Source organism: Schistocerca serialis, chromosome 8 (assembly GCF_023864345.2).
Source record: "Schistocerca serialis cubense isolate TAMUIC-IGC-003099 chromosome 8, iqSchSeri2.2, whole genome shotgun sequence".
NCBI classification, from domain to species: Eukaryota; Metazoa; Arthropoda; class Insecta; order Orthoptera; family Acrididae; genus Schistocerca; species Schistocerca serialis.
In genome coordinates, this window is record NC_064645.1 from 489,246,563 (window position 1) to 489,258,999 (window position 12,437).

Consider the following 12,437-nt stretch of genomic DNA (forward strand, 5'->3'; position numbering starts at 1 on the left):
GACACACAGAAATACTTTTACTCTTTGCTACTTCTACAGACAAACTCCGCAGAACTGTTCTTTACTAAATAGTATGAAACTCGGTGTAAGAACTGCGGCTGTATGTATATCGGAAAATTAGCGCCTCGTTGGAATGTATGTAGTCTTCTCACTGTTTACTGCTGAGACTGCCTCCGACTGCCGTTTACATATTGCTTTTTTAAGGTATTGGAGTTTTCCATGACAGTGTTGCTTTGCCTTGCTTCTATTGAAGATCGTTTTAATGACCAAAATGTTTCCAAAAACATCTTAGACCACCTTGAACAGTCTGGAAACGCTTTATGTGAGCCAGCATTCATTACTTCGGCCTCGGGCAGCTGGCTGTGGCTATTTCCATTTTTAACAGGAAGTTGTGCTCCGGCAACGATCGCGACTGCTGCAGCGTACCACTTTCGCCTGGAGTCTGCTAATCGTTGCGCTCGCTTCGCTGTTTAATATTGGCCATATGCAGTGTGTCTTTCCAGCATCATGCCTTGCTAGTTAATAAAGTTTTCATTCCTTTCGTATCGTCCATGCCAATCTTATATCAATAACATTTGACATCTTGCAGAAATAACATCAAGTACAGCTGTATCTTTAATGGGAGATGACCAGTTTCATGGCTTATAGACAAATCCTCAGGTGTACATAATACTTTAGGTCATTAAAGACATCGACGTAAGAATCACGAGAGACCCAACCTTCACTGGTAAAACAGCATTGCCTGCCAATTTCAATGCCGTTTTACTAGTAAAGATTCAAATGGTTCAAATGGCTCTGAGTGCTATGGGACTTAACATCTGAGGTCATCAGTCCCCTAGAACTTAAACCAAACTAACCTAAGGGCAGCATACACATCCATGCTCGAAGCAGCATTCGAACCTGCTACCGTAGCGATCGCGCGGTTCGAGACTGAAGCGCCTAGAACCGCTCGGCGACCCGGACCAGCTACCAGTAAAGGCTGGGTCCCCCTTCTTTGATAAATCAATGCATTCAATGACAAAGTATTACAATGACATGACAAAAATCACGGGGTACCTCTCAATATCGTGTCGCAACTCGTTTTTCCCGGTGTAGTGCAGCATATCGACGTTTCATGGACTGAGCAATTCTTTGGAAGTCCCCTGCCGTTCATAATTGCGACAGTGTTGCCAGTGAAGAACGTTCTTCAGGAATTGAGCATTCGATTATGTCCCGGAAATGTTCGATGGGATTCATGTCGGGCGGTCTGGATGGCTAAATTATTCACTCGAACTGGTCAAAATGTTCTTCAAACTATTCGCAAACATGTGTGGCCCAGTGAAATGGCGCAATTTCATCGACAAAAAATTCACCGATGTTCGCGAACGTAAGTTAATGAAAGGGTGCAGAGAGTGTCCAAGTAGCCGAAAGCAACCACTTCCACTCAGTGGAGGACACAGTTCACTCCATGCAAACTCAGCCCACATAATTATGATGGCACCACCAGCTTACATAGTGCCCTCTTATGGGTTCGTGGGATCTGCGCCACACTCTAACCCTAAAAGCAGCTCTTATCAACTAATACCGGGACTTGTCTGACCAGGACACGGTTTTCCCTTCATAAAGGGTCCAAGCGACGAGGTCACGAGCCGAGGAGAGGCGCTGCAGGTGATGTCGTGCTGTTACCGAAGGCACTCCCGTCGGTCTTCTGCTGCCATTGCCCATTAACGCCAAATTTTGCCGCATTCTCCTAACGGACGCGGTCATCGTACGTTCCACATTAATCTTTGTGGTTATTTCGTACAGTGTTGCTTGTCTGTTAGCACTGACAGCTCTAAGCAAACGCCTCTACTCTCGCTAGTCAACTGAAGACCGTTTGCCACTGCGTTCGTGGAGAGACGTAATGCCTCAGATTAGGTATTCTCGGCACACTCTTGACATCGTGGATCTCGAAATATTGCATTCTCTAAGTATTTCAGAAATGAAATGTCCGGTACATCTAGCTCCAACTACCACTCTCCGTCCAAAGTGTGTTAATTCCTATTGTGCTCCCATAATCACGTCGGAAACCTTCTCACTTGAATCACCTGAGTACAAATGATATGTCTGACTTTTTATACCTCGTGTACGTGATACTACCACCATCTGCATATGTGCATATCGCTATCCAATGACTTCTGTCATCTCAGTGTATGTATTGGCGAGGATGTAACTGCGGGCCACGAAAGCATATGTGGTATTCTTTCTGCAAGATGTGTTACCATAGGTGCAGATGCCTGGAACACGGGGTTGTTTGTAATAACTTTTGACTTCTTATATTAATAAATCTTAACAGCCACGACAATGTACCAGGGTTAGAACTTTAGTAGTGGAACTATTTATTTACAGTTCGTACAAAATAAATATGTGTTTCAAAGTTATACTGACCTTCAAAGTAGTCACGAGCATTGTGTACAACCCGTTGCCAGCGATGTGGAAGTCGTAGGATACTCTTAGCAGTGCCAGTTGTGCTCACAGTTCGAGTGGCGCGGTCTATCGCCCGACGAATTTGTAGCAGTTCTGAAGCGATTATTCAAACTAGTTTCCTGCCGTTTTGTAGACAGGAGTGACACCACCAGCAGTCGACCAATGGTGTAAACGCCCAGAAGATGACCCCTATGTCGGGTTGAAACCGGTTGGCGGTATAATAATAATAAATGCGATTAAGACGATTTTTGAATAATTGATTGATCACACTAATCGCTGCTTTATCTCCACAACCATATTGTCTAAAAAAATGTTCTGAAGCGAATGCCGTGAAGTATTTCCTTCAGTTTAGAAATCGAGTTGAACTTACGAGGGCTTAAGCCAGGGAAGTACAGTAGGTGGTATAGCACCTAGCAGGCCCATCAGTCAAACAAATCAGTAACTGCTTGCACTGTACGTGCTTGTGCATTGTTCTGCAAAATGATGATCAGGTCCTGCAGAAAGTGACAACACTTCTGTCTCTATGCTGGTCATAGGCTGTGTCCCAAAAATGAACAGCATAGAGACATAAATGATGCCACTTTCTTCAGGACCTGACCATCATTTTGCAGGACGGTTCTCAAGCACGTACAGTGCAAGCAGTAGCTGATTTGTTTGACTGATGGGCCTGCTAAGTGCTATACCACCTACTGTACTTCCCTGGCTTAAGCCCTCGTGAGTTCAACTCGATTTGTAAACTGAAGGAAAGACTTCACGGCGTTTGCTTCGAACTGCTACAAATTCGTTGGGCAATAGACCGCACCACTCGAACTGTCAACACAACTGGCACTGCTAAAAGTATCCTACGACTTCCACATTGGCAACGGGTTATACACAATTCTGATGACTACTTTGAAGGTCAGTAAAACTTTGAAAACGTATCTATTTTGTAAAAGCTGTAAATAAGTATTTGCCAGTATTAAAGTTCCAACTCTCGTATTTGTGGCATTGCTCGTGTGTTGAAGTACTGGTATATCAAATTTTCAGCGAATGAGTAATGGATGCTTACACAGAAAACTACTTAAACAGTACAATGCAAATCTTAGCTTCCACCTGAGAGCACAGTTAAGCAACCAAGGCTCTGTTGGAGAATCCTGTTCCAAGTTACTTAGCAAACAAACAAGACAGCAGAATAGAATTTCTGTAGTTACTGGCCTCGTTACACCTTGAAGGAGTTTACGTACCCAATGATTCGTTAGCTGATGACTCTAAATTTTGCTTTATTTATTCACATCTACATTAAATGATAATGTTCTTAGGTTTCCGTAGAAGTTGTGGATTGAAAAAAAATCCGTGGAGGGGATGATTAAGTGAGTAGACAAAGCACAGTTTCGTAAAAACTAAAAAAGATATGAGTTTCTAATCTTATCACTTTGTAGCACCTACTGCGTTTCAACTAAAACAGTACGTTCTTTTTTTAAAAAAATTACTCTTATTTTGCTGTCAGGCTGGTGCCGTTTAGATACGTGTGAATATTTTCAATGTCAAGTGGTAAAACGAGAACAAACGTCACGAATTAAGGGTATGACGCTACTGAACGCATTAAGAGCTTAGAGACATCTGGTATTTTCAGTAGCAAGAGGAATGGTGGCGATAGGCGAAATAGTTTCAGATTTCACTATAAATGGGTCTGGGTACAGGTGCTATTGTCCAATGTACATTACATGTTCTCACTTTCTTCAGATTGATACTGAACTGGTTAACTGTGTGCTGGGGTTTTAACTTCGGGTTGGGGGGGGGGGGGGGTTAGGTGGAGCAGCTGTCCCCTTTCGCTGCCTGTCTCTGAGAACGCCCTCGATAGACAGCACACAGTTTGCGAGAGGCCACTCATGAGGTGATGGATGATCTACATGTCTACGTCTACATGGCTACTCTGCAATTCAAAGTAAAGTGCCCTGCAGAGGGTTCATCGAATCACGTTCAAGCTATTCCTCCCTCTCGAACAGAGTGCGGGAATAACGAACATTTAAATCATTCCGTGTAAGCTCCGATTTCTAATAATTTACTACAATGATCATTTCTCCCTATGTAGGTTGGCGCAACAAAATATTTTCGTATTCGGAGGAGAAAGTAGTTGAATGAGATTTCGTGAAAATGTCCTGTTTTAATCATTGTCATACTATGTCTCGTAGCATATACGTGACGCTCTCACCGTTATTTTACTAGAAAAAAGGAAAAGGTCCTCTGTCAATCCTGTCTGATGTAGATCCCACACTGCACAGCTGCACTCCAGAAGAGGGCAGACAAGCGTAGCGTAAGCGATCACTTTTGTAGGCCTGTTTCATCTTCTAAGTGTTCCGTTAATAAGTATTTGTGTGATCTTTCTAGTTTAAGTTGTTCGTAAGTATAACCCCTAAGTATTTATTGAATTGACAACCTTTAGCTGGCCGAGGTGGCCGAGCGGTTGTAGGCCCTACAGCCTGGAACCGCGCGACCGCTACGGTCGCAGGTTCGAATCCTGCCTCGGGCATGGTTGTGTGTGATGTCCTTAGGTTAGTTAGGTTTAAGTAATTCTAAGTTCTAGGTGGCTGGTGGCATCAGCAGTTAAGTCTCATAGTGCTCAGAGCCATTTGAATCATCTTTTCTGATAAAAGGAGCCTTTCATACGAAAAACCTTTAGATTTTTGCGATATATCCTGTAACCAAAATTTAGTATTATACTTTTAGTACTGACGTGGATGACTTCACACTTTTCATTACTTAGCGCCAATTTCCACTTTTGATACCATACAGATGTAATGCCTAAATCATTATCCAATTGGTTTTGATCGTCTGATGACTTTATGAGACGGTAATTGAAAGAGTCATCTACAAAAAGTCAAAGAGAACTCTTCAGATTGTCTCCTAAATCTTTTATATAGATTAGGCCAATAACTCTTCCTTGGGATATATAATTTCTGCTTGAAACGATGAATTTCCGTCAGTTACTACGAACTGAGAGGAAACAGCGAATCCAGTCGCAAAACTGAGACGATCTGCGTAGGCACGCAGTTTGATTAGAAATCTCTTCTGAGGAACGGTGTCAAAGGCATTCTGGAAATCTAGAAATATGGAATCAATTTGAGATGCCCTGTGGATAATACTCATTACTTCATATGAACAAAGAGCTGGTTATGTTTCACAAGAACGACAATTGTTTCTTAATAGATCGTATTATTCGAGGTAGTTTATAATATTTGAACACAATATATATCCCAAAATCGCACTAAAAATTGACGTTAGAAATACGGGCCTTTAATTCAGCAGATTACGCTGTTTCCTTTCTTGGGTTTCGGGGTGACCTCTGCAACTTTCCAGCCTTTAGGTGTGGATCTCACGTCGAGAGAGGAGTTTTATATGACTACTAAAATGGAGTTATTATAACAGTGTACCGTGAAAGGAACCTAAATGGTACACGATCTGCACCGGAGGACTTTCCTTTATTGAATGATTTAAGCTACTTCGCTGTACCGAAGTTATCTACTCCAACATGACGCATGCATTAGGGTAAGTTAAACGACCAGTAATGTAATTTAGCCATACGTTATCTGTTTCCGCGAAGGTATCTTTTCTGTGTTAGCGCTGACTGACTGGGGGGCCCGCAACTGTGTGTTGCAGACGGTGTCGGTGGCGGTATCGGTGCTGACGCTGACGTTCATCAGCATCGACCGCTGGTACGCCATCTGCTTCCCGCTGCGCTTCAACTCCACCACCAACCGCGCCAAGACAGCCATCGGCATCATCTGGTTTGTGTCGCTCGCCTTCGGTAAGCAACTCTCAACCACAATGTCAAGTTGAACTATTTATGTCATACCTCCTACAGAAAGTACACTGGTCTAATTACTGGAATATAGAAACCGTTTGGTTATGTAAAATGCAAGCTTTCATGGTCGGAAAAGTCACGATTACTAAAATGTTCTGGGCTACCATGCTGTGGTGTCATGGATTTCCCATTTAAGCCCAACGTTTCGTCCCCATCAAATCAGCTGTTGTGGAATTTACTTTGCAATCTGGAGACCATCACATTCATTTTGATAGGACTCAAGTGCCGGCAGCCACAAGCAGATACCATGAAAGGCTGTATAAAGAGGCCATAGAGATTGTAAAACACAACACGAATTTCAATAGGGGTGAGGAGGCCGTGAAACTGAATGACATTTGGATCCAGGTGCTGAATAGACGTTTACCAATCTTCTATCATGGGATCACAGTAATGGCGGACGACGGAAATCGACAACGACCAATTACGCCCTGGTATTCAAAACAAGTGACGTCACACCGCTGCGCATAAGCACGCGTAAATGGAATTTTGCTGCAGTCAGTAGGGAGCCAGGGTGCGAATCGGACACCCAAAGAAGCTACGACGCACTTTGAAAACTCCCTCCGCAGATGGGGACGAAACGTTGGGTTTAAATGTGAGATCCATTCGAGCACGGCATAATAGCCCCGAACATTTAATTACTTATAAGTTTGGTTATACACAAAGTGTAATGTAGGAAAAATCAGTAACATTCATGCTATATTAACATAATAACACACATAATCAGCCACAATTTATGTCGAAAAGTGGTCTTTGCAAACGGAAAGCGAAATTTTTGGAATCCACTAACCATATTACACAGTATTTAGATGACATATTATCGTCAATCCATATTTCCTGCGACGCATCAAAGGCTTTTAATTGAGCCGACCACAATATCTAACCCGGTACACGACGCACGGTGCCACTTGCAGGTTACATATCTAATGACTTACATGGACAAAAAAAATTGGTTTTCCAGTATTTCATACAACTATTGGCCGAATATAAAAATTTAAAATGCTGTCATAATCCACTCATTAAGAGATGCGATCTTACGTTAAGGATTTAACACAGTGTGACAGGTATCACACTTAGAAACCCTGCGTATGTTGCGAGGCAGCGTAACTCATGGCGCCCAAATCACCCAGACTTTGCTCATGAAATATTTGAGCATTTTGTGGCTTCCAACAAACATTAAATTTCAAACGTTTACGAAACTTTATTTATTTATTCATCCCATATCTGAGAACGAGAGCACTTTGCGTCTTCCAACAACTCTACACGTAATTTCAAGCCTTATGGAAACTTTTGTTCTGGTGACAACCCCATAAACAGGTGAAATATGTTTATCGCCAACTACACTTTCGTTCTTCATGCAGTGAAACTCCAGCTTCTGGTATGACATTTTAAATTATTACTTCTTTACTACTAACTCTATTCGCAACGCAGTTTGCAGACAATATCCACATACCATACGTATACCACTGAGTATACTTGCAAAATTATAACGTTTTGTGACACAGTTCTGGATATATGACGTCATAAGCATTGAGATATGCGAATAATTATTGTTTAAAACGGAGTGCAAATTTTTCATAGTATACTGACCCAGTATTTGATAATCACAGCATTTGGCGACTTCCGATGAACTTTAAATACACTTTCAAACCTTTACTAAATTTTTCTCACTTACGTGCTTAACGTCAAGTACATAACACATTAACTCATTTATAAAGAAATCAGACTTTTGAAGCTGTTTTATTCGTGTAAAATTTTTTAAGGCATTGGAGCTGAAACATATACTGACTGAAACTAAAATATTATGGTATGAAAGATCTTGCTAGTAACAGGTTTACATACTATCCAAATAAAAGAACGCAGAGTATCACATTAAGAAACCAGAGAAGGTACACATCTTCGGGGTAAGGAGTAAACGCTACGACTGCATTCCAGGAACACATACGGAGTCTGATATTGTAATATTTTATGCGCTGTGTAAGTTATGTGCAGTCATGCGTGCCTGGAGCAACATGAAATTGGAAACCGTACAGAACCGATCCAAATCCCGGTAGGTCACTGTACGAGGGGTGTTTCAACTGTCCCTTATCAGCAAAATGAGCACAGCAACCAGCAGGCCGAAGTGGATAGAGGAAGAGGAAGCTTTCTCACTAAGTGACAGGTTTCTGGGATAAGAAGAAACAGAATTAATTTGTAAAGAGTCACATCGAGCCGCGTGGTCGCAGTTTTCAACTATTGCCGTCTTCGGAATTGTGTGGATGACATTTTTCCGGAAGTCAGATGGTATGTCGCTGGAGCCATACATCCTATACACCAACGTGAATGGTCGTCTTGTTGCCACTTCACCCCAATGATTTTAGAAATTCTCCTGGAATGTTATCTATACCTTCCGCCTTATTTGATCTGAAGTCCTCCAAAGCTGTCTCGAATTCTGATACTAATAGTGGATCCCATATCTCTTCTAAATCCTCTCCTGTTTCTTCATCTATCACATCAGATAAATCCCCCCCCCCTCGTGGAGGCCGTCAATGTACTCTTTCCATCTATCCGCTCTCTCCTCTACCTTTAGCATTGGAATTCCTACTGCACTCTTACCGTTGCCACACTTGGTTTTAATTTCACTGAAGGTTGTTTTGAATTTCCCATATGCTGAGTCAGTCCTTCAGATTTCTTCACATTTTTCCTGCAGCCCTTTCGTCTTAGCTTCCCTGCACTTCCTGTTTATTTCAGTTCTCACCAACTTGTATTTCTGTATTCCTGAATTTCCCTACACATTCTGCAGTTTTTTCTTTCATCAATCAACTGACGTATTTATCCTGTTAACAATGGTTTCTTCGCAGTTACCTTCTTTGTACCTATATTTTTCTTTCCAACTTCTGCGATGGCCTTTTTTAGAGATGTACATTCCTCTTCAACTGTGCTGCCTACTGAGCTAATCCTTATTGCTGTATTTAAAGCCCTAGAAAAGTTCAAACGTATCTCGTCATTCCTTAGTACTTCCGTATCCCACTTCATTGTGAATTGATTCTTTCTGACTAATCTCTTAAACTGCAGCCTACTCTTCATCACTACTACATTGTGATCTGAGTCTGTATCTACTCCTGGGTACTCCCTAAATCCAGTATGTGATTTAGGAATTTATGTCTATAATGTAATCTAAGTGAATACTTTTCCAAGAGTACCTCCTCCTTTTTGGTTCTTCAATGGAGTGTTCGCTATTACTAGCTGAAATTTATTACAGGACTCAATTAGTCTGTCTTCTCTCTCATTCCTTGTCCCAAGCGCATAGTCTCCTATAACCTTTGGTCCTACTCCTTCTCTCTACTCCTTCCCCACTTTGCAGTCCCCCATTACTATTAGATTTTCATCTCTTTTCACCTACAGTATTACCCATTCAATATCCTTATATACTTTCTCTGTCTCTTGATCTTCAGCTTGCAATGCCACCATGTATACCTGAACTACCGTTGTCGGTTTTGGTTAGCTGTCGATTCTGATAGAAGGAACCCTATCGCCGAACTGTTCACAAGGCCCCTAAGTATGATTAACACTCCTGTCACCCTCTCTGTACTTCGCTGTTGGCACTACACATAATGGCAGATAAGGTTCTCCAGGCAGTAGTCAAACTCAAACCCTTCCATCGTATTGCCTAAGGGTGTACCTTGATGCACCACGCCAGATCACTCATCTCCAGTCATACACTGTCCAGTGGCGATGCTCTTTAAACTGTTCCAAGTGTAGCTTAAACTGACAGGGACAGTATGTCAATGAAGAGTGCTGGACCATTTTAATACGTTCATTTTAAATCGCTGCGCACAGTCATGTGCTGAGTGAACTGCTGGTAGCACTTTGGATTTGTCTTGTGAGTCCTTGCGATGATTTCATGTGATTTCTTACAAATACTCTCTGCAATGTTCAAACGTCCCTGTTCAGTCAGTATATGAATCTGCCTAGTCTTGGCTCAGCTGCGGTTGTTCCTTCACGTTGAAAATTCATAAACATACCATCAACAATCGACTTGGGCGTTTTAGAAGGGTTGAATGGCCCTGACGTATTTTGCGCAGGATAACCGGAGAGGGAGGCGGTGGGTGGGAGTAAACCATTAGGTCGGTTTTAGTTACTAGGACTTTAATTAATAACAACTGCATTCAAAAGGGACACTTAAGTCAGGCCAAGGGAGGCGAGGGTGAGCCAGAGCATAGTCATGGGCGAAACGTAGTTTGCCAAGTTAAGGAAAAGCAGTGTCTGCTATTTGGACAAGTCCGACTGGCATGACAGCTACTGAAAATAAAGCCCACAGTGCCGCAGTGCAGGGAAGGGCAGGAGATGTTTACTGCTACAGGGTGCGCGACCGAGAGAAAGAGCCCCGGCGGAGGGTGGCAGAGTACGTCCAGCACAGCCACGCAGCCTCCTCCGCCCTGATTGATCAGAAGCCAAGAGACCCACAGGGTCGGCATGGCAATTTCCAGAGCGTGACCTGCTCAACATCGCATAGATGGTGTTACCTCGTCAGCACACGGGGGAGGCGCGTGATAGACATTGCCTACCCCATTGCTGACTTGCTGTTGCCGGACCGTGGGACGGGAAAATTACAGGCAGCCAAAGCTGCCGCCTGCTGCTTGACCGTAGTGAGAGAATAAGGTAACTTTTGAAAGCAAATAAAAATAAAGTAAAATCCCATACTCTCTGGCTCAACCTTACAATTTATTACTGAAGTGACACCCACCGACTGGTCAACGTTCAAAGTCACTGAGCTCTCCTGGCAGGCCCACACCTCTGTTAGCGCTGCTCTACTGACAACACAGTACTCCGCACCTCCTTTTTACAGTCGAGTCCGCCTCTCACGACATCTGTTGATCAATTCTGCATTACATAGTGTTGTCTCGATACTTTTGACGAGACCGTGTGTTCTGGTGTTGCATGGGGATGCGTATTCACCATAATTGCCAAACGACTTAAGTGAAGTGTATTCCATGGACATAATAATATTCCTCCATATTAAATGTAGTGATATTAAGCGATCCCATCTTTCAAGAGAATCATTTGATTTTGATTTGTTCCACACTCTGACTCTGTCGTAAGGTAATGAGGTATCTGTCTGCTTTTTAGGTCATCACAGTACTGTTATTTGTGTTGAAGTCTTATTACCTATCTATGAGAGTCTGGTCCATGATAGTAAGTTCTTGTAGGTTTAATATGTGAACGTACTGGAAGAAAAATTGCATTATATTACATTTTAAGGACTACTAATCGGATCTGTTAGGAAAAATTCTTGTACTCGAAATGTCATACGCTTATCATGCTACGAGTTTGTTGCAGTGTTACACTCAGCATGAATTGCATTGACAGAAAGTTCCTACAGATCCTAAAAAATCCTCCAGGTCAGAAATGAAAGCGTCCCACTTCATTTATCCTTAAAGTCTTCTAATGGTATTATCTTTCCAGAAAATTACATTTCCTTTGTGAGACTATTGGTTTTTGTAAGTTATTCAGTGAGGTTATAATCCATGTAGTATATCCACAGTCCTTTCGCTCCCATCCAGATGTTGGTTGCCATTTGAATCTATCACGTTAAGAAACGCCGATGTAAGTTTGCCTTCCAAGAAGTGCTGTACTTCCGTGCCCCTTTTTTTCTTAGACATGTTCGTGAAAAATATAAGTCACACAGAATCGATATCCACCCTAATAAAGTCAAGTTAGAGTGGTCGATGTTGTACTCAAATTGATTATTTGAATAATGCTGTTTACTGTTTTATTTCTGTGGGTAACGTCTGATACATCCGGTGACGTGAAAAAGTTAGTAAAAGAAACACTCCAAAAGTGCTCTATGCTGCACTTCGATTGAAGCCATTATAGAGCGAAGAAGCTCGGAAGCAGATACCGAAAGAACGTAGGAACTTGTGAGACAAAAGAACGTAGGAGCTTGTGAGACAGCCACTGCTGAAGGACTGTAGCACACTGTCGCCTCTCACCCTTATTGGGATCCCGCTGAAGTGGAGCTGATGCCTGGCTATTACATAGCAGGGCCCCTTCTTCAAGAACTGCATACGTAGCTTCAGAGGAAATTGAGAGACTTTTGATGCCTTTCGCTGTAACTGAGAGCGGAACAGACAACACCGATGAAGAGACGATCCACCTGCTTACACGACGCGAT

At 42.4% G+C, this 12,437-nt stretch overlaps 1 protein-coding gene across 1 annotated transcript in view; it reads left to right on the forward strand.

Annotated features, from left to right (window-relative positions):
* The first annotated feature begins 2,383 nt into the window (after window positions 1-2,383).
* LOC126417087 (orexin receptor type 2-like) overlaps window positions 2,384-12,437 on the forward strand; it is a 78,210-nt gene continuing 68,156 nt past the window's right edge. The window contains exons 1-2 of the mRNA XM_050084981.1: window positions 2,384-2,413; window positions 6,082-6,229. Coding sequence (XP_049940938.1) covers window positions 2,384-2,413; window positions 6,082-6,229 — 178 coding nt within the window. The remainder of the gene's footprint in view (window positions 2,414-6,081; window positions 6,230-12,437) is intronic.